The sequence below is a fragment of the Erpetoichthys calabaricus genome, chromosome 1 (assembly GCF_900747795.2).
Source record: "Erpetoichthys calabaricus chromosome 1, fErpCal1.3, whole genome shotgun sequence".
In the NCBI taxonomy this organism is placed as follows: Eukaryota; Metazoa; Chordata; class Cladistia; order Polypteriformes; family Polypteridae; genus Erpetoichthys; species Erpetoichthys calabaricus.
The window spans coordinates 183,606,924-183,633,498 of NC_041394.2; the positions used below are offsets into that span (position 1 = coordinate 183,606,924).

Here is a 26,575-nt window from a genome sequence, read left to right on the forward strand (position 1 = left end):
AATATTCTATAGTTCTGCTTCAGGATTTTGCAGTTTTATTTTTATTTGCATATCCATCAAATTACAGAACCCATTTAATCCATCTCTTTTACAATTTATGGGAAGCATTAGTGTTCCTGTCCATTACACACCACACCTGCACACCAAGCCACTAATGTTAGTCATGTCTCTCAGATACAAGAGGGAAAAACCCAGAAAAAACTTTCCTGCAGCTGTGAGCCAGCACTGATAATTATAATGCTACCTTTTTCATCTATCTTTTTTTCCTTTTATATTTTCCTTGGAATTTATTGCCTGTCCTCCTCTTATTTGTTCACTCTGCCTGCACATAATGAAAATTCATTTTGTTGACTGACTTTGATTTTCTCCTGGCTCAAGGCCTCCAAACCATAGATGGCTCTCGTTAAACTTTTGCCTTGACAGCTCTTCCAAATCCATCCACTTACTAGTTGTGTAGCTGAAAAATCAAGGCTACTGTAGGGGCTCTACTCCCTCTACCCTTAGAGCTGGGTCCCTACAAGATGGCAGGCATCTGCAAAACATTTGCTAAATAACAGACACCCTTTGAGAGCACAGCAGGCCCTTGTGAACGACGGCACTCAAAAGACACAGGCAATCATTTTATTACATGGATAAATAAGGATAAACAAATTTTTATAGATAGCACACCGTTTAATTTTAAGTAAATGTGAGGGATTCAGTCACTGTCAGCATTTACAAGTCTGAAAATGTATTATTTTAACCTGGTCTATTCCCATTGTATTGCTTGTGTGGATGCTGTATTTTTATAGGTACTCTTTCATTATAATTAACATTCCTATTGTCTTTCTGTATTTTGATTCATCCAATTCCCCAGGCTTGTCCTTTTAGCCACTTAAAACTCTAATAAGCATTTTGTCATAGTTAGAATCAAGACAGAAACAGTATCCTTAGTGCCTATTTCAAAAACAGAACATATTTTATCATCTGATATATCTGTTGGAGATTCATGCAAGAACAGTATTTAGACTACTCATGTTATATAACATAATCTGAAAATACCTCCCCTGTTCTGCTATCAGAAAAGCTCCTATATCCCATGCCTACGCCTAGTGAGAAAGCCATGGTAGACCTTCTAACTGAATGCAGTCCTGACATACAGCACTGACCTAATAACAAACAAATAATAGTGAGCATAGCTTACTTTTTTTTTTTAAATACTGTCCTCATCATTGTCATTTGTTACAGTACTGTCTACCACCTAATGACTCAACACTTAAATATATAATCTTACAAAATGTTAATGAATAATAATTAACAAAATCCCTCCCATCACAAATGTGCCACATACACACAAGCAATACTTAAGAAGAAAACAAGTTTCATGACAAAAAAAAAGTGGGTGGAGGGGTCCATCTTGTGGTCAAATTATGCAATTGGTGGAACAAGTATTTAATCTATAACACAAGAATGCAGTGTTAATGATTAGATATGGATTGGCATACATGTGCTAGCAAAAAAGAAAACACCAATCAAAGGCTGCAATTAGTATCGAAAGAAGACTATTCACCTCAAATGAAAATGTGGAGGCAATTGATGCAACTAAACCTATTTAATTCTAGGTTCATGAAGAATTCCTTCTTCGCTTTAAAAAATAAAAAGTTCAGTCATGCGCCGATTTATGTCTGACCAACTTGAGGCCATTCCAACTTACGGCTGACGGTTACAATGGAAAACAGATGGAAAACAATAGGGTAATAATATTCTAGAAATAACCAAAACCAACTGCTAGAAGCCATAAATGCAACACCCCTTTTGTTTATCACATACTTCTGGCAGTACTGCCAGCCATAGAATAATACATTCTGCACAGAAGCAGTGACAAAAGCCATGGTGGAGCTGCAGAGGTAGCAGTCTCTTTGCAGTCTTCCCTCCTGTACTGATGCTGAAAACAACCAAAGGCCACAAACAATCACAAGTTAAATATATATATATCGTGTTCAGAATTACAGTCTTCAGGGCACTTTTTTGTTTCTGGTCATTTTTCTTCCATCGAGGAGAAGAAACACCTTGTAAATGGTAATACATTTTTCATTATTATTATTTCACAGGGTCTCATATGTTTCCTGACTCTTGGATGGCCCTTTTTTGTTTGTTTTGATTGGCACTGTTCTACATGTCCAATTCTTATTCATTTGGCCCACACTACCTTCCACTACATGGCCAATGTGTTCAGCCACCATGACTCAAAGATCAGTCTGTGCTACTCCGTAACAGCAGTTTACTCACACCAGACTCACACAGCCTCAATTGCAATGACTTGTACACTTTGTGGCCGACATATTCACAATTTAACATACAGCCAAATGGCTAGTCCCACATGGGGCCATAAGTTGGTGCATGCCTGTATATACGTACATTCCAAAGACTTTTTTTCTATGTTGTACGACTTTCAAACAAAAGAAATCCTAAATCTTTGCATGGAAAAAAAATTTGTTGACTGGTACAAGGGTTCTGTACTTTGGAAAAATTTCTCAACAAATGAAATAAGTGTTAAGTTTCAGCAAGGGTATGCTCACTGGCATATGTTTATTTCTGTGCTTCTGTTTAAAGACTTTTCATGTCTTTATTACAATTTTGCAAACATTATTCTGCTTAATTATTTACTAACTGTGTATCATTATTGTTTCCTGTGTCCCACATGTTTTGTGGGTGGTACTACCAAGAGGGGGGGTCACACTGACATCAAAGCTGAAGGACAGCCCTCAGCCTATATACTGTATTTGAGGACAGGGACTAGATCCATCAGTGGTTAACTAACATTTGTTGTTATGTTATAGCCAGGGTTTTTTTTTTTTTTTTTTTTACTGACTTGTATTTATTATCTATTTGATATGACTTTGTTAATTTGCATTTATTGTTTTTCATGTTTTTGTGTCTTTTTCTGTTGGAATTATTTGTAATTTGTTAAAGATGTACTATTTCTTTAAATGTATTGCGATTTTCACTACTTTGTGCATGGAGCACCAGGAGGTGGAGCCACCCTGACATCACTGTTGCTCCCTTCTGGCGTTATAAGTGGACCAGAAAAAGAAAACCAGCACTGGTTCATTGAGTTTATATAGGAGCTCAAGTGAGTATTGTTATTTCCTTGAGTTACGACTAGCTTCTGGATTTCTTGCTTAATTCTTGGATATGTCTTTGCATGTGTCTAGTTGGACTTGATTACCTTCCAATTGACTTATAGGGATAACCTTTTTTGCACATTTTGATAATTTTCCATTATTTTCCTATTTTTGTTCATAAAGCTTCATTTATAAACATTTCTCATTTTGACTGACATTTGTGTTTTACAGTTCTCTCTCCCTTGTGAGATATCTGAATATATTTTAAGACTTCTTTGCATTTTTAACTTTTAAATCCAGTTACCCATTTCTGAGGCCTACCTGGGTTGAAGCCTGAAAACAGCTGGGTGATGAGCTGGACTGGGATGAGTCTTTTCCATGTTGGCCAGTGTAGGTCCTGGCCTGCTTTAGTGACCCTCTTTGGAGGTCTCACACCACTTCCATCATGTTTGTAACTCAAGATCACAACATTTATGGAGTATTGATTGTCTAACTTCATATATTTTTTGTCTTAGGTTTTTTGGATTTGGATTATAGATTAAGATTTTTTTGCTGTGTTGGGCAATCATTTATGCTTTTAAATTTTTACTCTTCGTTTATTTAATGTAAATAAACATAATCATTTACAAAGATTTTGTATTAAACTTGGAGTTATACATTTCCTGTCCATTGTATGGCATTTATATATATTTTGGACATTTAATGATATGTTTTGAACTTTTAAATTCAGGTAATTTTTACTGACATAAGAAGTATTGTAATCAACACTTCTACACAGCAATTGAGGGAGAAATAACCTCTTCTACTCATTAATAAACAAAGTGCTAATCTTTGTGTTTCTGTTATCCCCTCAAACAGTTAAAGCTTCCTACTATCAATGCATACAATTCAAGTGAGACAGTAGTATTACCACTTACAGAGTACAGTGAAATTCCTACTTGCATGTCTGAGCAATAAGGAACACATTGCCACTCTACAACATCGTGAAAAATAATGTATTAAAATACATAAATCAAATTTTAAATAACTGAAAAACACAGATGAGCCTACTTGATGTACTCCTTACCCCGCTTTCTGTGCTCACATTACTTGAAACCTTTTAGACACTGGTATGAAATTAATTTGTTTCCTTTGCTCATTTCTTGCTTTGGTTTTCTACATAATACTTTTATTGTGAAATTTGCATGATCCACTGGAATTCTCAAACTTGATTAGGTATTTTCAGCAAATGGAAGAATTAATGGAATGCATGGAAGTGTGTGTGATGAGGAAATTGATTAAAACCCATGACACAGAGGGGAGTCCACACTCTACACTCCACTTTGCCAATATCTATTTCTGCAATAATTGTCATAATGAATTTATTCAAAAATTGATCTGCAAAGTGCATTTCACTGACAGTTGTTAATTTTTTTTGATAATAAGCAATCATTTCCTTGCATTTGCTAAAGTCTCCAGGATTTTGGAATGAAGCACTTCCATGAGTTAGATGATGAAGCTCTACATTGCATCTTCCTCTGGGGGACAATTTTAGACAAGTTTAGATTACTTTTGATACCAATTTGAATGTTTCTGTATTTTTATTGCAGAATTTTTTATAGCCGTTTAAAGAATGTGATTTTTTTCATTGCAGTGTTTGCACATTGCATAAATATTCAAAGACTATATGAAAATTATAAGGGGTGGGGAATCCTCAGGATTTTAAAACAGAGCATTAATTTACCAGAAAAAACGAATTTGTAGTAACATGTAGAAAGCATTTAAAAAAACTAATAATTTAATGTAGACAAAAAGGTATTTTTTGTTCAATTTATTTAAATACTAGGGGGCTTACCCACTGCTTGCTTCGATCGCCAACCCCCCTTGCCTGTGCTGCGTGCCAGCCACTTCGCATCTCTGCCACTCATGTTGTGAAGAGCAGGTCTGAACGCACCCCAAGGGGACACGGTCGCTCCTCTGAAACGTCCTCTTAAATGGTGATACAATGGGAAACAAATACAGGTTTTTTTTTTTTACCTCCTCTTTGCTCGATAAGCAAAGCAAAACGTGGCGATTTGAACATTTAAAAGCCTGTACAGCAGCTGTCTTTGTCATCTACTCTTTATTTTTTATTTCCGGTCCCAGGCATGGTTAAATCTCTTGGCACAAAGTCTCGTCTCATGGGACTTGATATTTTTTAGTTTATAATTTAAAAACGAAATAAGAATCTGAAAATCTAATAACATTACATTAAAGTTCAATAAATTCTGAAAAGAATGATTCCAAACATATATATGTAGGTTTTAAAATAAGCCAGGTTTAAAGCATGATAAATTAGTCAAATAAAATCGTTGCACTTTAGGCTTAGGATTATATTATATTGTAGGGGTGGCCGGCCAAATATTCCGGTCCACACCTCCAGGCCGCCAGATGGAGCCCTCCCAGCAGCATGGAAGGTCCCCAAATTACAGCAGGGCATTATGGACATTGTAGTTTTTATAAACAACACTGCTGGATACCATGGGGACCACCAGGAGCCGCTGTAGGGAGGCTTACAGAGTGCTACGTGCCCTATAACCCGGAAGTGCGTCCTGATCACATGACCGGAAGGAACAACGTGCTTCCGGGTTGAAGAAAAGGACTTTTAATCTAACCCAGAAGTGATGAGGACTTATGGATTGTTGGGATGGAACCACTTCCGGGTCTGGGACTATAAAAGGACTCTGGGGAAACCCCAGACGAGTGAGCTGAGCTGGGAGGAAGGGTGGCTAAGTGTCTGGGAGTGGAGGAATTGTGATTATTGTAGTGTTTATTGATTATATGAGTAGTGTGGAGTGGAGGTTGCTTTGTGCACTGTGTTATTATAAAAATAAAAAGTCTTGGACTTTTACCTAGTGTTTGGCGTGGTACCTGAGGGTTCAAGGGAGCACTAGCGCCCCCTACTGTTACACTGGCATAGCCGGCAGGATTCTCTGGCCGTCGGTTGGCAGAGGACCTGAATTTAAAAAAATTGTGTATACAGAAAACCCTAAGAAGATCGCGTCAGAACGCACGGAGGTAGAAATGCCACACTATACTGAGAGCGCTGTGATTGTGAGCCTTGCTAGACCTCGGATTACAATGGGGAAGAAATCAGGAAAAAAGAATGGGCATACCCAAAAGGTTCAGGCCCTAACGGAGGCCGAGAAGGTATGGACCTACCTGACTGGGAGTGAGGAAGACCGAGCGCTGATTAAGGCCGAGCAAGCCCGAGTGGCGAGACAGCAGGAGCACTGTCAGATATCGGACACGCCGGACTGCCTAAATAGACTGGGAACACGTCAGCCAAGTTTGGAGGTATGTGCCGGAAAAACACCCAAAGCGCCGGGGATTTTTTATTCATATTTTGCAGAGGCCTGTGTGCAGAAAGCAGACTGTGAGTCGGACGCCTGCCTCACACCTAGGCAAGATGGCCGCGATACAGAGGAGTCAAGCCTATCTAGGAGTCTGAAAGGGAGACGCCTATTCGTCAACGACAGTCACGTGGACTATCCTGGGGCAGGCTGGGTATACCGTCACCAAAACACGGAGTCACCTGACCAGGAAGAGACCTGCTTATTCGCAGAAACGTGTCTCGTGATTTTGCCCGAAGGATGTCGGGAAGAAGGTCAAAAGCGGTCCGTCAGTGAGGTCATTTGTTCCCCGACGGATCCGAGCTCCCTGAAAGGGAAGGGGGAGGCGAGCGAAGCAGCGCCAACAATAAAAAAAGGTAAAGAGGAGCGGGTTGTGACTGAACGGTCCTCCGATAAATTAGAAAAGGAGGATTGCAGTCGGCCGGTAGTGGCCACCCGATCCTCTAGAGACTCAAGTTCCCAAAAACCTTTGTGCAACCCAACTGAGCAAGTGTCAGGAGCGGACGTGCCCATTGGCTCCCAGCCGGAAGGCAAGGCAAGGCAACTGAAGATTCTAGCCTGCCTCAGGCCGACTTAAATGACTTTATTGGACTACAGGATCTCGAGAAGTTACTCAAGCCCGTGAACAGTTTCTTTCAGGGCTTAGAGGAGCTGAAGAAACGAGTGGAGGAGCTGGGAGCAACGGCAAAGGCGCCGCTGAAAGGACTGGTGGAATACCTACGGCGATTGGGTCGAGAGGCTCCAGTTATGATCGATGCGGTGGTACAGGTATGTCCAACCAGTACCATACAGTATAAAGGGACACAGTGTGATCCGACCCCGTGGTTAATAAGTAGCGGGTGCCAAGGCACTGCATGCCTGACAGTAGAGAGCAGAATGCTAGTGGTCGGGGGAAGGAACGATCGAGCCAGAACAGCTGTATGAGGCGGCTTCCCAGAGCGAGTCGGACCTCAAGACCCTGACCCGTGTTGTAAGGGAGTTGACAGTGGTAATAGAAGGGGCGGGGGAAGCGCCAATCGAACCGGTGCAGCTAAAAAGTGCTGTCACCCGGAGCGATGTGGTGCCGATGATGCTGCCTCCGAATAGCTGAAGATCAACCGGCGTGCAGACAGCAAAGGGACTCTCTTCTTCCAATAGAGAGACCCAAACTGTACACAAGCCCCAGAATAAGCAGGAGATCCCAAAAATAAAACGCGGGTCTCCTGACAAATCAGAAAGAAGGGCTGAGAGTACCGAGGCGGCCATAAAACCTCCCTCGGCGGAGAAAAGGGCAGAGTTGACGGAGTTCCCGAGATGTTTCCAGTCTCGCGGAGGAAGACAACCAGGAGGGCGACGACTTTGCTATAACTGTCATCAGCCGGGCCACGTATAGCGAAGTGGTCCTCGGAGGACAGGGGATTGGAGGGACAGCCGATACACCATTCCCCCTAGGTTCTCTGGGGAGTCTAGACAGCACAGCCAAGGCCCGACTGATAGGTTCTCCTGGAGGAAGACGTCCCTCGCGGGGCTGGCCACTCCGCCCCAGTGGTCTTCGCTAAGGAGAGGGAACTGTGAGGGGTGGCTGGCCAAATATTCTGATCCACACCTCCAGGCCGCCAGATGGAGCCCTCCCAGCAGCATGGAAGGTCCCCAAATTACAGCAGGGCATTATGGACATTGTAGTTTTTATAAACAACCCTGCTGGATACCATGGGGACCACCAGGAGCCGCTGTAGGGAGGCTTACAGAGTGCTACATGCCCTATAACCCGGAAGTGCGTCCTGATCACATGACCGGAAGGAACAATGTGCTTCCGGGTTGAAGAAAAGGACTTTTAATCTGACCCGGAAGTGATGAGGACTTATGGATTGTTGGGATGGAACCACTTCCGGGTCAGGGACTATAAAGGACTCTGGGAAACCCCAGATGAGTGAGCGGAGCTGGGAGGAAGGGTGGCTAAGTGTCTGGGAGTGGAGGAATTGTGATCATTGTAGTGTTTATTGATTATAGGAGTAGTGTGGAGTGGAGGGTGCTTTGTGCACTGTGTTATTTTAAAAATAAAAAGTTTGGACTTCTACCTGGTGTTTGGTGTGGTACCTGAGGGTTCAAGGGAGCACTAGCGCCCCCTACTGTTACAATATATAGATATAGATATATATATATAGAGAGAGAGATCTATTATAAAAAAAATCCTTGCCAAGCACGTGATCTTCTCGGAAGACATTTAAAAGACACGCGAGACCAAAGAGACTTGCCACAGTGCATCTCGTGGGGACCATAAACATGAGACATTGTGCCAAGAGATTGACCCGGGACCATCTCGCGATGATGTAGAACATGAGATTCTTGCAAGACATGCCCTACTTACAATATATCAAATAAGATAATGGGGCAGCAAAACAGTCTTGTGAAGGATTTGAGCACATACAGATCTGGGGTCTCAGCGCATAAAAAGTGTATATGGACAATACATTATAAATGAAACGACGACGAATAAGCGAAGAAGAAAGCAGCGCGGAGAAAAGGGACTCAAAAGCGTTGGAAAGAAAAAAGAAAAAATAATCTAGGTGCAAATTCAGAAAATAAGGCAAGTAATTATCAGCCCGTAACAAGTGGAATTGAAACAAAGTACGTCCAATTGGGCTCAGAATTAAAAGACAGAGTAAAAGACAAAGTAGAAGTTCATAAAGACGTTCACAAACGTTGGCGCTATACACGCTATTCATATATATGAAAGAAGTGCAATTCGAAAGGCTACAAAAAAGTATGCGCGATTCAAATGTGGAGAAAGTTAAAGAATATGAAAGTATAAAAAAAAGAAAGTAAAGATCACAGTAGTGCAAACAAATGGAAATTAATACTCGAAAAAGGAAAAATAATCACCACGGACCAGCTGTCATTAAAAAAAAAAAGCAGGACAAAGCGAGGTCAGAAACAAAAGACAGAGTAGAAAACAAAGTAAAACGTCATAAAGAGGTTACAAAACAAAAGGGCCAAACATATGCAGAGCAGGTTAGAGATAATTCAGGATAGGTTTTTCTGTTTGGAATTTCAGCACAGACAAAGTGATCTACATCATCATCAGTAAATCATTTTTTTTTTGCAAAGTAAACAATAAATGCATGTGAGGTAAATGTTTTTGAAATTCTCTGACTTAAACCTCAAAGCCTTACAATATTTACATAGTTCTGACATATCACCTGTGTCCATATATTCAATCTCTATTCGCCTTTTAGTTATTTCTCCAAGTAATAATTTTTCTTTTTTTGCGCTAATGCAATGTTTACTTTTTTTTTTTTTTTTTTTTTGACACTGTCGTTTTTTTCTGCTCTCATATTCTGCATCTTGCTCTGCATGTGTTTCGCGCCTACGTTTTTTTGGGGAATTTTGAATTCAAGTTTTCCTTATCTCTAACCTGAAAAAGTCATTAAACACATGTCTCACTGACCTCATTTAAAAGATTCAGCTTATTTGGACTCGAAAGATTCCAAATATTGTTTTTACAGAAGTTCTGAAATAAAAGTGAAACTAATGATATAGCAACAATTCAAAGAAAAAAAAAAAAATCTTAAAAGTGTGTCCAGAAAACCAAACACGGGGGTTGGCGAGCAAAGCCCCCTAGTATATTATATACACACACACACACACACACACACAGAGTTAGGTCCATAAATATTTGGACAGAGAAAACATTTTTCTAATTTTGGTTCTGTACACTACCACAATGAATTTTAAATGAAACAACTCAGATGCAGTTGAAGTGCAGACTTTCAGCTTTAATTCAGTGGGGTGAACAAAACGATTGCATAAAAATGTGAGGCAACTAAAGCATTTTTTTAACACAATCCCTTCATTTCAGCGGCTCAAAAGTAATTAGACAATTGACTCAAAGGCTATTTCATGGGCAGGTGTGGGCAAGTCCGTTGTTATGTCATTATCAATTAAGCAGATAAAAGGCCTGAAGTTGATTTGAGGTATGGTGCTTTCATGTGGAAGATTTTGCTGTGAACAGACAACATGTGGTCAAAGGAGCTCTCCATGCAGGTGAAAGAAGCCATCCTTAAGCTGCGAAAACAGAAAAAACCCATCCGAGAAATTGCTACAATATTACGAGTGGTAAAATCTACAGTTTGGTACATCCTGAGAAAGAAATCAAGCACTGGTGAACTCAGCAACGCAAAAAGACCTGGACGTCCACGGAAGACAACAGTGGTGGATGACTGCAGAATCATTTCCATGGTGAAGAGAAACCACTTCACAACAACCAACCAAGTGAACAACACTCTCCAGGGGGTAGGCGTATCGATATCCAAGTCTACCATAAAGAGAAGACTGCATGAAAGTAAATACAGAGGGTGCACTGCAAGGTGCAAGCCACTCATAAACCTCAAGAATAGAAAGGCTAGATTGGACTTTGCTAAAGAACATCTAAAAAAAGCCAGCACAGTTCTGGAAAAACATTTTTTGGACAGATGAAACCAAAATCAACCTCTACCAGAAAGATGGCAAGAAAAAAATATGGAGAAGGCGTGGAACAGCTCATTATCCAAAGCATACCACATCATCTGTAAAACATGGTGGAGGCAGTGTAATGGCTTGGGTGTGCATGGCTGCCAGTGGCACTGGGACACTAGTGTTTATTGATGATGTGACACAGGACAGAAGCAGCCGAATGAATTCTGAGGTGCTCAGAGACATACTGTCTGCTCAAATCCAGCTAAATGCAGTCAAATTGATTGGGCGGTGTTTGATGATACAGATGGACAATGACCCAAAACATACAGCCAAAGCAACCCAGGAGTTTATTAAAGCAAAGAAGTGAAAAATTCTTGAATGGCCAAGTCAGTCACCTGATCTTAACCCAATTGAGCATGATTTTCACTTGTTGAAGACTAAACTTCAGACAGAAAGGCCCACAAACAAACAAACAGCAACTGAAAGCCGCTGTAGTAAAGGCCTGGCAGAACATTAAAAAGGAGGAAACCCAGCATCTGGTGATGTCCAGGAGTTCAAGACTTCAGGCTGTATTGCCAGCAAAGGGTTTTCAACCATGTATTAGAAATGAACATTTTATTTCCAGTTATTTAATTTGTCCAATTACTTTTGAGCCCCTGAAATGAAGGGATTGTGTTCAAAAAATGCTTTAGTTGCCTCACATTTTTATGCAATCGTTTTGTTCATCCCACTGAATTAAAGCTGAAAGTCTGCACTTCAACTGCATCTGAGTTGTTTCATTTACAATTCATTGTGGTAATGTACAGAACCAAAATTAGAAAAAAGTTGTCTCTGTCCAAATATTTATGGACCGAACTGTACAAATTCATTTGGTTGTGTGTGTACTATTTGTATATAATATGTATGTTGTTACACAGTCTTGTGATAGAATCAATTTTCATTTAATTATTTTCCACTTAGTCTTAAATGTATTTTATCTTACTGCTGTAAAATTCACAATCTGTTGCATTACTCTGCCAAACACAGCAGAAACCGATCTCACAAACTGTAGAAGTTGCAGGATTATTATTAGCCCAGTTTACAGTGGCTAAGTGGTGCACACTTTAATGTGTTAATCTTTTGCTTGCATAGTAGAAAATGTATATTGTCATTAGAATTTCTTGATACCAATTCAAAGATAAATAACTACTTGTGTGCATCAATAGCTATTGCTATAATTCTTATAAACCAAGACAATAGAAACATAAAACATTCTATGGATAACAAACAAACAAACATAAATAAACACTCCCTCTTTGACCAAAGTACACTTAATTACAGATCACAGCTCATAGAGGCGATTAACACTAAAAATAATGACTGTAAAATTAAGGTGAAAATAACTACAAGTAAAAATGGCTTTAACTTACACTTAAACTGAAAGTTAGTGCTTCCTCAAGAAATTAATATACCTACCTTCTATCTAATTGCCTTATGGTGTCAGTTTAAATAATGCCAGTAGTTATTTTTTATTTGCCTATATATTTATAGCTTTACTTATTCAACAATAAAAATGCACATTAAGCCAGTATCACATCGCAATGTCCTGTTCTTGACACTAACAGCAAGTGATCAGCAATGAAACAGCAGCACCTACAGTATGCAGTAGCATTACAAGTTAGTCAAAAACACTGGAAATTTACAGATACAAGAGATGACACATTATACATTTCCTGCCAATTTTTCCCATCAATGTTCTTCCATTTTGATGAAAATTAAGTTTAAAGATGGCATAAGATTAACAGAAGGAGAATAATGAGAGGAGCCAAAGAGTGTGCATTGCAGTGTTCCTCAAAACATGAGTCTCCTTGTGAACATTTTAAAAGTTCTTGTAGCAAATAAGTTACAAAACATGTTTATAGCTCAAAACAAACAGATTCCTGCGGTGGGCTCGCGCCCTGCCCGGGGATTTGTTCCTACCTTGCACCCTGTGCTGGCTGGGGTTGGCTCCAGCAGACCCCCGTGACCCTGTGTAAGGCTATAGCGGGTTGGATAATGACTGACTGACAGACAAACAGCATTCAAATGTGTCGAACATAAAGAAAATATATAATACTAGTAAATAGCAGCCAAGAACATATATTATTACACTAGTAAACAAGCAGCCTGGGCAAATACTTCAAATTAGCCAATTTACAATATAATAATACTCTGACAATACAAAGAGTAATCACGTTTATGTGGTCACATCACATTAGTAAATAGAAGTATATTGATTTCAGTACAATAATAAATGACAATATATCAAGGTCATGCAGTGAACACATCCTCCTCATCTTTGTAGCAGATGGGTAAGAGTACCAGCCATTAGACCTTCCCTGTAAAGGAATTCTGTTCACTTGACAAACAGAAATTGAGCTTTTGGCTCATTAGGAACTCAACTTACAAATCTACAAAGATCCTTATAATGGGCATACTATCAAATTCATCTCACTCTCAAACCCACTTAATCCAGTTCCAGGGTGCCAGACAGTGTTGAGTGAAAAGCACAGAATAATCCTGAACAGGCTGCCAGTCCATCACAGGGCACACAAAGGGCAATTTACAGTTGCCAGTTAACCTAACCTGCACATCTTTGGGCATGTGGAAGGAAACCCTAGACAGATACAGATGGAATGTGCAGACTTTACATGGACAACATCCAGGCCTAGAATTAGAACACTACAGTAGAATGTTGGCAGAAGGCACATCTGTGACACACCAGATTTCTTTCCATACAGTCAGTCATTGTCCAACCTGCTAATACATCTCATAGCAAACAATCCACAGTTTAAAACTGCACACTTACAGACTCCATAGCATAGGGGGAAGACCATTTGGGGTTAAAAAATGTATTTATGTATCAGGCTGGTTTTATTAAATTATGCACTGTATATGGCCATTTTTGCAAGTAACATTTGCACTGCATTTAAGTAAGCTTGATAGACACCAGTTAAAGACATCAACTTGAGGGCTGCTGCCTCAACTTCCTTCGAGGCATTTGCATGGTCTCCCCATGTTCGTGTATTTCCTCTTGGAGCTCCAGTTTCCAAAGACATGTAAATTAGGAGGACTGGCAACTAAACTGGTCATAGGCTGTGAGCATGTGTTCAGCCAGTGAGACACTGGCACCCCACCCAGGTATTGTTCTTACCTTGCACCTTACGCTTGCTAGGGTAGCTCCAGCTGCCCTGCAACCCTTCTCATGATAAAATGTATTTGGAGGATGAGTGGACTCCAATTTGAGAAAGCACATATTCAATACTGTACAGTGAACTGGCAACCCATCAAGGGTTGGGTTCTGCTCATTGCCTAGGCTATGATGCTAAAATGAGAATAGAAGGTTTAAGAATAATTTGTAGGATGGATGAAGGGTGCAAATATCATACAAAAATAGATGTTTAATAGAAAAAATGTTACTTCAGACTGTTGTTGTAATTCAAATCTGAACATGATACTCATAAATGTGAATTACCAGTATATTATATGAAGAAAAAAACTAGAAAATGATTTTATAGGAACAACAGGACAAATGTAATAAGGACAAATAAACTATAATGACAAAGTCAAGTGAAAGAAAAATAATGTCAAGAATGGTATCGGGGAAAAGTTATGTGAAGACAACAGCAACAGGTAAGATTTTTGCGTGGTTGTTCTGCTCTAAAAAAAATTCTGGCAAGCAGAAAACCGCTTTAAGTAACTTTTTGCACGCCCACGACTGGAAGAACTAACTTCGCTAATGTTATTCATAATTTCTACTGCATTCTCAGTCGGTTTAGATGTCTGCAATTTTTCCGTAGACTCCGTGCAACCTGTAGAGCTCTTTTCACCAGTCCATAGTGAAGACACGATACACTGTTACATGTGTAGATTCATTAAAAAAAAGAAACGTTAACGTTAATTGCTTCTGCGAGTACTGTACATTGGCAGTTGGTAAACACGCGGTTACGATGGGAAAAAGGAGAGCAGTGACAATTTCAGTGGAGGCCGCCCATTTCTTGCGCCTTGAAAGGAGCAGCTTTCAGTCTCTCGCTTAGCCGTTTGATATCTGCATATGTATTTCTTCTCTGTCTGCATACGTACATGGGTCTGAGCAAACTTCGCTATATACAGCTTGCGCTTTTGATGTCTCGCTTGCGCCGTTGTTTTCTTCCCCCCACTGTATTCAGCACTCACTTTTTGCCTCCTTCCAATCGGTGGCCCGAGAAGTCAGATCGATGCTTTTGCCCGCCATCCCGAGTGCCTCTGCGGAGTGCAGGGCCGCTGTGCACCCAAATGCCGTCCCCAGAACACCTCCCAAAAGTCGATGACTCGTCTTCTTATTAGTACCCACTCTTTCGCCTCTGTTTACAAAAGTTTGGCTACTCTTCAAGCGACGAGTAACAGTAACGCCACTGCGCGCTCCCGTTGCTCCTCTGACCAGGCTGCTGAGGGCGCTCACCCGAGGGCACAATAGGCACGGTGTGATCGTGATCCCCGTTCCTTTACTCAGTGTGCTTTGCATACGCGACATGAACAGTGAAAGCCTAAAACCTCGGGAAGCTGCTACAGCAGCTGCATTATATATTTGAAACAGCATATTAGTTCACAGACTACTGTTCTTTTCGCTCAGTCTATTTGCCGAGACGTTAGATCTTAAAACGAAAGTCAAGCCCAAGCGCGCACCTTGCGCAGGCAGTGATATAATTGTGCACGGCCAATCAGGAGCAGCGGAGTATGTCGTAAAAATTAAAAGACATCGCAACGTCGCTTGGGAAACGAAGTCGCAGATACAAGACCGTAATTTCACATCGAGAAACGTTTTCCTGCAGGTAACAAGTTTGTACACCGCATAAGTGACTGTCTCGTAGACGGATGCGGCGTCATATAAGCGCGACAGTGGTCAAGGCGCTGTGACGCAGGTAATTAACAATTCTATCAAAAAATATAGAGCTGGAGTTAGTTGATTGTCTCTGTCACGACTCGATCACTACCTGACCGACTGGGTAATGACCGCGCTTTTGAGATTGTTATGCCGTGTGAAAACACGCAGCAGTACTTCTAAAAAATTAACCATATGGGATTTTTAAAAACTCGTACTAGTTTTGATTATTGCAAGGTACAAAGAAACCTACAACCATGCAAATAAACAGGAGAATGGGGCTGCAACAGAATTCATATGCAACAGTTTAAAATAAAATATAATTTGTGTGCATTTTAAAATTATTACTTGTTAAAATCAGATGGTTCACTTACAGAAAATAAGATGCAATTTTATTTGACCTTTCATGATCTACAGGGGTTTTCAACCTTTTGTCTTGAAGTACCACCCCCAAGAATTTATATCTTCGTATGTACCACCACATTTTTGGTGGTGTTAAATTAAGTACTGGACGCTTTGTAATCTTAAAGGCCATATTTCATTGTCCACCCAAAAGTTTTGTATTTTGGGATTTTAATAAGGCATTACATTCTTTATTTTATAAAAATGTTTACGTATACCTAATTTTTTTAAAATGTAAACAATACTGTGGTTTGGTGTGTAATAAAAATTAAATAGCTTGAAATTGCAATACGTTTTAACTTTCAAAATATATACAGTTCAGAGTTTGAATTTTATATGTGGCAGAGGGGAGGATTTCCTTTCAGACTAACAGCAAATTGAAGCTTTTTTTTAGCTTTATTAGATCTCAGCATGAGGTGTATGAACATTTATATTATTATGAACTACCTGATTTCTCTTACGATGTGCGCATGCAAAATTTATTCACTTATTTAAAAAAAACAGGGTTCACATCCTGAGTCCTCCTTGTGTGGACTTTGCATGTTCTCCCTGCGTTCGTATGGGTTTCATCTGGGTGCTCCAGTTTCCTCCCACTGTCCAAAGACGCGTAGGTTAGATTAATTTTTGACATTGACTTGACCATAGCATATGCTTAGTGTGTGGATATGTGTTCACCCTGTGATGGACTGGCATCCTATCCAGGGTTTGTTGCCTCCTTGTGCCCTGTGCTATTAAGGATTAAGCAGGTGTCAAAATGACATGACAGTACTAAAAAAACAATGTTTACATTTTTAGTATATTTTTTATGATTACATTGTCATCACCACATGAATTAGTAAATGTCAAAATAATTCAGAATATTTTAATTTGCACATACCCAATGAAGTAGCTTTTATAAAAAAAAATTCATATCAGGTTTGTTAGAAAATTAGTTTTTGAGATTTATGACATTTGCTGTTGTGAGATTGCAGAAGTTTATGGACATACAGTAAGCTTGTTAATAACACTTAACATACAATAGCAGGAATATGAAATCCACTAGTCAAATTAATTCAAATTTCACACATCATATGCTTCCACTTTCTAATCATTCCCTCCTTTTTTAGGTTTGTGCTAACTTTAAATGCGACTTTTGTGAAATCAAACATTTCAAATTAAGATTAGCATTACAGAATTCCCATAAAACAGCCATTGTTATGTTGTTTTTAAGTTAACTCACATAAGTGGTCACACTTTGCTGTTGTTTATGCCTCTGTATTAAAACAGAGTTACTGAGTTGGAGTGACTGTAACTGCAAAAGTTAAATGCAACTGTAGATGGCATTGCATTTGATCCTGTGTCATTCAAATAAAAAAATATTGCTTTGGTTTCAAACAACCCATTGAGCAATAAGATTATAGTGTTCACCGATTTGTTTTCATTGATTTAAGTATGCTGCTTCTGTAGTTCCACCAATTATGCATCTCTGAGAGTATGCATTTCCATTACCACACTGAATGTCACATGATTGGAGAGATTTGCCTTGTGCTTCAAAATATTAAAAAAATGTTTGGTTAATGTGTACATTTTGAAACACTAAGCAATTTTTTTGGGGGGGAACAATGTGTCAGATGTGTGTGAGGTAGGCATCCTGTTCAAAGTTAATTCTTTTATGGGCTGAGGAGAGTAACCATGAACTGGATAAGTCAGTCAGAAAGTGTATAGCTCAATGGACAACTGTACTGTAGCCATATTTACAGCAAACAAAGATTAAATGTGAAGCATCTCTTATTTTGTCACAGCCGTGTATGACACTGTAATTAAAAGTGAATACTCCCTTCACTTGCTCAACTCCTTCAAAAGACAGTTGATTTTTATTTTTTTTTGTTCTTTATTTCGCCTTATACAATTTCTTGTATTAGGAATTTGTTAGTTTTCGCATACCCCTTGGGGTCAGAGCACAGCGTCAGCCATTGTACAGCACCCCTGGAGCAATTACAGGTTAAGGGTCTTGCTCAAGGGCCCAGCAGAGTAGGATCTCTTTTGGTAGTGACAGGGATTCAAACTGGCAACCTTCTGGATACCAGCACAGATCCTTAGCCTCAGAACCACCCCTCCACCCTATATTGGTCTCAACATTGCACTCTAAAGCAAGCATATTGTAATTGTTTATTTTTATTTCAAACTCTATAATAGCATAAAAGAGGCAAGTCCTATTTTTACTTTGAAAGTGTAGCAGGACTCTCCAAATTTATAAGAAGAAACCATACAGAATCTCTTTTTTTTTTTAAATGTACTAAACAGGATACCTGCAATCCTGCACCAGAATTCAAACCCTGGGATGTGCTTCTTAAGGTGTAACTGCAGCTGAGACAGCTGCTAACTCTCTCTTGTATAGATAGTCTGGCTCTTTTTCAACCTCTGCTCAGTTATCAACCACAGATTTTTATGCTTCCTTACTTACCACCCAATAAATCTTCATGTACCACCAGTGGTATGCATACCACAGGTTGAGAACCAATGATCTAGTACTTTTGCAAAGTTTTGGGCATTTTTCAGTTCAGGGTGTATTAAAAAAATGTGCCATGTATTCTATTTAATTAATTTTTAACTAAAACTTATACATGTGGGCAACATGGTGGTGCACTGGTAGCGCTGCTGCCTTGCAGTAAGGAGACCTGGGTTCGCTTCCCGGGTCCTCCCTGCGTGGAGTTTGCATGTTCTCCCCATGTCTGCGTGGGTTTCCTCCAGGTGCTCCAGTTTCCTCCCACAGTCCAAAGACATGCAGGTTAGGTGCATTGGCTATCCTAAATTGTCCCTAGTGTGCCCTGCGGTGGACTGGTGCCCTGCCCGGGATTTGTTCCTGCCTTGCACCCTGTGCTGGCTGGGAGTGGCTCCAGCAGAACCCTGCGACCCTGTGTTAGGATATAGCGGGTTGGTAAATGACTAAATGACTATTACATGCAGAATGTGTTCATTTTTTAATTTATTTTCTGTTAAATCAAGCCAATATATTTCACTGTGCCCTACAATAAAACCAAGAAAAACAATGCAAATTTCTTATTATTGCTGGGTGTCAGTAGTTAACACTGATGTCTGAGTGGAAATTAAGGAGAAGTGCATTTAAGGCTGAAGCTAGGGAGCACTTCTTTACTCAGAGATGTGGAAATCTGAAAAAAAAAAAAAAACTGCAGAGGCTTGTAGTTGAAGCAAAAGCCATGACAACTTTTAAGAACTATGTGGATGAGATATTGGGACAGCTTAGCTATTAGCTAAACAAACATGCTTGTTGGACTACTCCTTATGAAATGACTTATATTGGGTTAGATTTCTAATTAAATTTCCCCTTGGGATTAATAAAGTATCTGTCTATCTAATGTTCTTAGGTCTCACATTTCTAAGAAGTGTGACACAAGGTAGAAACCAGCCCTGGACGAGACCTTTGTTTGTTGATGCAGAAAGAATTCTCTGTAACTTAACATCAGCAAAACCAAAGAACTGGTTATTGATTTTCACTGCACCAAAGAGTCTTTATGTCTGGTCAATATTCAAGGAGTGGTAGAGCACTGCTACAGCTATCTGTTGGTCCACATCAGTGACAGGCTTGACTGGTCTCATGACACAGTGGAACTACAGTATATAAGAAAGGGTAGAGCAGGCTCTTTTTTTCTTAGGAGACTGCATTCCTTTAATGTGGGCAGTGACATCCTTCACATCTTCTACAACTCTGACGGCCAGTGTCATATTATATGCTGTGGTTTGCTGGTAACATTTCAAGAGAGGCCCACTGAAGCAGCAGACTAATTAAAAGGCCAGGTTCGGTTATAGGACACACTCTGGACTCCCTGGAAGTAGAAGCAGTGAATTAAAACAAAACTGAGTGCCATTATGAACAATGCTACACATCCTCTTTCTGACACACTAACACTGAGGAGTTTCAGACAATGAATTATTCAGCTGAAGTGTATGAAGAAATGGGACTGTGACTGCCAAGCCAGAAGTTTTCTCTTTTAATTTTCAGTCATTCTGGTATGGGTTCAGACCATAGTATGTATGTATATAATTTATTTGAGTGCAAGTGGGTGAGTGAGTGAATGTGCCCTGGTGTTATCCTGTCCAGGTTTAGTTCTTAGTTCAGTGGCAACAGGATGGGCTCCAGCTACTTGCAATTCAAAAAACATATTTTTAAATTATTGTTGAAGAGTGACAGAGTAATACTAGAAATTCCACCAAAGAAATGGTCACACTGTTTGTGTGCTTGTGTTGATGAGTGTGATTGAAAACAGATAGTATTTAATCATAATGCTTGAAAGTTCCTTCTATGTTTGTTGCTGCTTGAACAGAGTACAGTGTTGCAGCAAACCCGTTAAAGATAAAGTGTATTCAGAAAATGGAAGGATGCTTGCCAGGGTGCATGATCTTATCTCGGCAACAAATGCTATAAGACAAGAACCAACCTTGGACAGCACAAATTTTATGGCACCAGGTCACCAAAAAAACAATAGTACATCTTTGTAAATTGAAACAAACACAGAGCACCTAGTGAAAATGCACAAAGGAAAGGCAAACATGTAGAAACTCCACATGGACATTGGCTGAGCTTGAAATTAGCCCCAAAATATCTGAAAAATTAAAGCAGCACTGACCACCATCCCTTTAAGAAGCTTCTTGTTACAGCGTTATATTTTGAAGTGAGAAAATGGATAGATGCTGGAACTAACTAAGTTTGGAAGATTATTTGTGCCAAGATTAAATGCGATCTAACATGTTAACTATACTGAAATGCAATACATGTGCAAACAGAACATTTCCTTATGGCATGGTTTTATCATGCCATTATTAAAAACAGATCAACCAAGCGATCGATTGCTTTTCACTACGGCATACAATGTTATTGTCAGTTTAAAGTGCAATACCAATGCAGCGTCAAAAGGAACAAGCTAATAAGGAGTAAAAGAATCATTTATTTAGTGTATCTACAACCTTCGATGATAGGAACTGCATGACGTGGGTATACTGTATGTCCAGTGTGTTGGGGATGTCATCAGCATGACTTCCAGTAATATGGCCCTAGCAACCCAAACTAACATCTTAGTTACAGTCAACAAAGATGACATGGCAGGAGAATAATAAGATGATAAAAATATTAACATTGTGAAAACATTTTAAATTATGAAAATAAAGATAAAGTCTGAATAAACATGTTTCAGAATATACAAAAAGGCATAAATATACATATGAAATTAATTAAATTCAGCAAAAAAAAAAAAAAAAAAGATAATATGACAGTGCCTAGTGCTGTCAGGAGGATGAGTTCCATTCCCAATGATGCAGAACTGGAAAAACAGTTTCGAAAATGAACTGACAGACATTGTACATATTCTCACATGCTCTGCAAAGCACTTTGTGGTGTTGTACATTAAGAAGACTGCTATATAAAAATAAACACTGACTGACTAATAGAATACCACTCAGATAATAAACCTGCTTTAGTGCTTTACTCAAGAAGAGAAAGCAAGCACCTGATCTTTTGATCAATGCCATAGACCAGCCAGTAAATTACCTTTTGTCTTCTCATTAATAATTCTCTTAATTCACATGTCTATGTCAATCAGACTCACTTTTTCCATTGTTTCCCCTTTCTCTTTTTTTAGGCACAACAACACTGTCCACAGCTTTACTGGAATTGCCATCCTCTAAATAGCTTAATTCATGCCAGGTCATTTTTTTCTTCTTTCTTTTATTCATCCATGTCTCCCTTTCCTCTTCCATTTTTATCACAGAGGATGTCAACTTTTGGTTTACTAGGTCAGTGCTGACTGGCAGTTCTTTCCCTATGATGGCTTCTTAGGCTCTTGACCAACTCACCCTCCTGAGGGTAATTAGGCTCTAATTGGCACTGACTGGACCTCAGCAATTGACAGGTTAATTAGGGTCACACTTTTGCAGAGATTTCACAAAGCAAGGACTAGGCTTTAGAATGGCAGCCGGCAGCAGCTTTGAGTATTGACCTATTTAAGACTTTGGCATTAGCAGCAGCCCTGAGATGGACTGTTACCCCATCCTGAACTGGTATTTGCTTTGAGCTAGAAGCTGCTGGGAAAGACCCTGACCACCACAACACTGACCTGGAATCAAGTGGGTTTGGTATTGGATGGATGGCAGTGCATTGTGGCTGCTGTAAATAAGCCAGTAAAAGCACACAGCCCTGGACCTCTGCAGCAAAATAACAACCACTTTGGTTTTACAGTAATCAGATTATATAGATCTAATAAATAATTGATATACTTTGCTAAGAGTTGTTACTTAAAACCCTTTAAGTCAAGTGGCTTTATTGTCATATCATTCATATACAGTATTGCAGCATACTGTGGCATTAAATAATATTCCCCAGGACTGTGGTGCAACATATACATAAACACAGGACAAGTGCAAGACAGATAAAGAATTATACTATACTACAAATAGATAGATAAATAATAGGTAAGGAAGTAGATAGTAATATTTTGAAATAGACGGTAATGAATAAATAATAACTATTTATACAAAACAGCAGTAGTAACAAGTATAATAAATGTACATAATATAAATAAACTACTAGGCGCAGATCTGAGGACAAGAGGCAACAGAGAATTCAGAGTCTGGACAGCCAAGGTTTAGAAGCTGTTGCAGAACTTGGCAGAACTGGTTCGGATGCTACAGTACCTTCTGCCAGATGGAAGTGGGACAAAGTGACCTTTGGATGGGTAGGAGCAGTCCTTCAGAATAGTACAGGCTTTGCGGATGCAATGGTTTATAACGTTGTTTTTAATGGAGGGCAGCAAGGTCCCAGTGATGTTTTCTGCTGTGTGCACTATTCGCTGTAAGACCTAATAGAGACACTGCAGCTCCCAAACAGACAGTGATGCAGATGATCTGCATGCTGTCAGTGGTTCACCTGTAGGATGTCGTGAAAATGGTGGGAAGTAGGCTTGCCTTCTTCAGCTGTCAAAGGAAGTGGAAAGGCTGCTGTGCCTTCTTGGTTATGAAAGTTGTGTTAATTGACCAAGTAAGGTCAGCTGCCAGGTGCACACCATGTAATCTGGTGATCTCTTGACCAATTTCAAAGTAGAACCATCGATGTGCAGTGGGGTGTGGACAGCATAGGCTTTCCTCAACAGTCATTTCTTTAATTTTGCCCACGTTAGGAGACAGAATGTTGCACTTACACCAGTCATCATATCTCCATTAAGTTGACTCAACCCCATCACTAATATGTGCCATCTGCAAACTTATTAATAGTGCTAGAGCTGTACACAGTCTTTAAATTGTGACTCAGCAGAGTGATCAGAAGTAGGCTGAGTACACAGTCCTGGGGGACGCAAATGCTCAGCGTGATGGTACTGGAGATGATGTTACCAACACAGACTGTCTGGGGGCTCCCAGTCAAGATGTCCAGGATCCAGTTGCTTAATAAAGTGTTGTAGCATAGCAGACTCAACTTCCCTATGTGCTCCTGAGGGATGATGGTGTTGAAAGTTGAACTAAAGTCAACAAAAAGTATTCTGGAACAAGTGTCTTCTTTTGTCCAGATGGGATAGGGCTAGATGAAGAATACAGTAGATGATATGGCATCTTCAATGGAATGGTTTGGGCAATAGGCAAACTGAAGATGGTCATGTGATGTGGAAAGCCCAGCTTTCAAGTGGTCTAAGACTAGCCTCTAGAAGCACATCATGATGAGAGGTTTCAGTACTATAGGATGATAGTCATTGAGGCAAGAGACTGAGGACTTCTTTGCTAAGGGTATGATCGTGGTGATTTTGAAGCCTTTGGGATGACTGCCTGCCTTAAGGAAATGTTGAAAATGTCTGTAAATAAATCTGTCAGCTAGTTTGGACATTCCCTAAGCACATAGCCAGGCATGTTGTCTAGTCCAGTATCTTTGCGTGGGTTTATATTCAATAAAGTTTTTCTTATGTCAGCAGTGGATAGGCACAATACCTGTTCTTCCTGAGGAGGGTTGAACTTCCTCACAGGTATGTTATTAGGGCATCAAACCACATGTAGTTGTTATTTAGAATATCTGCAAGGGAGGCATCAATAACTGCAGACAAGTGGTGTAGCCTTATAGCCAGTGATGGCTTGGATTCCCTGCCACATGTGTCTCAGGTGTCCTGAAAGTGGCTATGGATTCCCTTGCCATACACTTGTTTAGTTGCTCTGATGTTCTCTCTGTCCTTTAATACAAGTTATTAGTGCTTTTAACTTACAGTGACTCCTAATAAAATGAATTAATGCATGGTTAATACTGCTTTTATGTAATTTAGAATTTCATTATCTTGCTTTTTTCAATGTTTGGAAGATTACTGCACATAAAATCATTATGAAATATAAAATCATTATTTTATAAAATAATATTTCAGTACAAAATATGAAAGCTTAATCCAGTTTGCCTATAGTTAACACTGTAGATTGTGTTGATAACCTTGGAAAGCAATTTTACAACTAGAAATATCAGATCACTGTATACTTTAAGGGTAATGTACAGTATTTTTGAGAAGGATTCATGAACTGGGAGAATATCTGAACACCAGCCAAGCTCATTTGTGTTTTATTTCAATAAAATGAAGCTTATCATGGTGCAGGGAGAGTGGTGAAGTGTTGCCTAAACATGCAAGTAAAGAATTTCACTGTACTTCTATACATGTGACGATATTATGACAACTACTAGTTTTAGGAAGTAACAGTCATGATGCTGGCAAGTGGACCCTGATGCTAACAAAATGGTTCTTCAACTGCAAGGAGACAAAGCTTGCTGCATAAGACATGTCACATCTGTCAGCTCAGTGGATGCATGCATAATGATGGGACATTTTAAGTTCCTTGTAATAGTATGTTCTGTGAAAAACTATATATAAAATAAAACTATAATTCATTGATTGGGTGACTAACAAAAATCTTTCATGCATTCTCATTTTTCCTGTAATTTTTTTTTTAATTTACAGCTGTGAGGGCAGCTCCAAAACAATCACAAAATCTTGTAGGTGGTTTGGAGGTGCTGGGCATTCTTCAGTGCTGAAAAACTGCCCAATGAAGGTAACAGACTCCACTCCTTCCAATCACAGCCCTATATAGCCTGGACACCTGTAAGGAGGCATCTTTCTTTTTAACCGAGCAGACAACCGGACAGAGCTCCTACGTATACAGACCTGCCCAAGAAAGCTATTTTTTGATTTTCTTTTTTTGCTTGATAAAACCTTTGCTTCATCAGTGCACACTTGTTTTGTTTAAGAACTGTTGTTAATTAAATAAAATGACCCAGTTGGCAGCCCCACATTTCTTTTTGAAGTCAGCAAATGCCTCACCTGATGACAGTTGTTGGCAATATGAGTAGCTGGACTCACACAGCAAAGGCTGGTATGAGAGGGTTGATACCCCTACGCATGGCATATGGTACAGGCATGGGTAACCAGGGAGCTCAGGGTGAAACTGGGGTGGGCAATCACCAAATACTACAGGATGTCATTGCATGCTGCTGCAGATAGAGTAAAAGAGTTCTGTCTTATGCTCTACGTGCTCAACTTACAATCGTATTTATTGTAAATTATGAAAAAATGAAACAATATTATGTAGAAAAAAGGCACAGGAATATTTAAAAAATTATCCCACATAACTTTTCTTATTCTTCAGGAGATAATGAATTATTTAACGTTTGGTGGTAACCTGGGTGGTTCAACTTCAACTTCAAAGTAGTAGCTCCTCAGTCCTTAATATGTTATGTGTGGTTATCTAAAACTTTGCCACCATACTGCCATATGCATATACAGTACGTACACACACACATATATATATACATATACAGGTATACATACATTAGCTGCATTTGTATACTGTATTCTGTACACCAGTTGAACACAAAAAATTGAAGCCCATATCTCCTTTAAATAATTGTTGTTTTTGGATACAGCTCTGATTCCAGCTCCCTGACTACAGTCCTTGAAACTCTCAAGCAAGAACTTCAGAAGCCTTACATAACTCATTCTATTTCAAACCGCATCTCTGTTCATAACCATTCTCTCTTTCTGAAGAATAATGCATATAGACACTGAAAAAATGATATGCTTAAGGATGCTGTATGATGTGCAGACATTCACTCATTCTCAGTTATTATATATGTAACGTCCGTGGTTGAATTTATAATCACTCATAGGACTGTCATGTGGTTGTTGTGTGCATAAGGCGAGATTTTCTTTCATTAATACTACAATAAGGCTTGCTCACTCAATGCCATCCTTATCTCTTTATGCCAATCTGTTTCACAATAAATGTTCTCCTCTGGTGCCTCTTTGTCTAGATGGTGACTTCTGTGCTCCTTTTCCTGTGGTAAATCCTCTTTCTGATAAAGTACTTTAGAATGTCTTTCA

General features: G+C 39.4%; 1 protein-coding gene across 3 annotated transcripts in view; it reads right to left on the reverse strand.

Annotated features, from left to right (window-relative positions):
- macrod1 (mono-ADP ribosylhydrolase 1) overlaps positions 1-21,978 on the reverse strand; it is a 575,305-nt gene extending 553,327 nt beyond the window's left edge. Inside the window, exon 1 of one of the 3 annotated variants that reach the window (XM_051923041.1) lies at positions 21,791-21,978. In XM_051923041.1, the coding sequence (XP_051779001.1) occupies positions 21,791-21,941 (151 nt within the window). In that variant the 5' untranslated portion in view covers positions 21,942-21,978. Of the gene's footprint in view, positions 1-15,103; positions 15,615-21,790 lie in introns of those variants that run through there. The other 2 variants (XM_051923038.1, XM_028809642.2) reach the window with 2 other exon arrangements.
- Between the last annotated feature and the right edge of the window lie 4,597 nt (positions 21,979-26,575).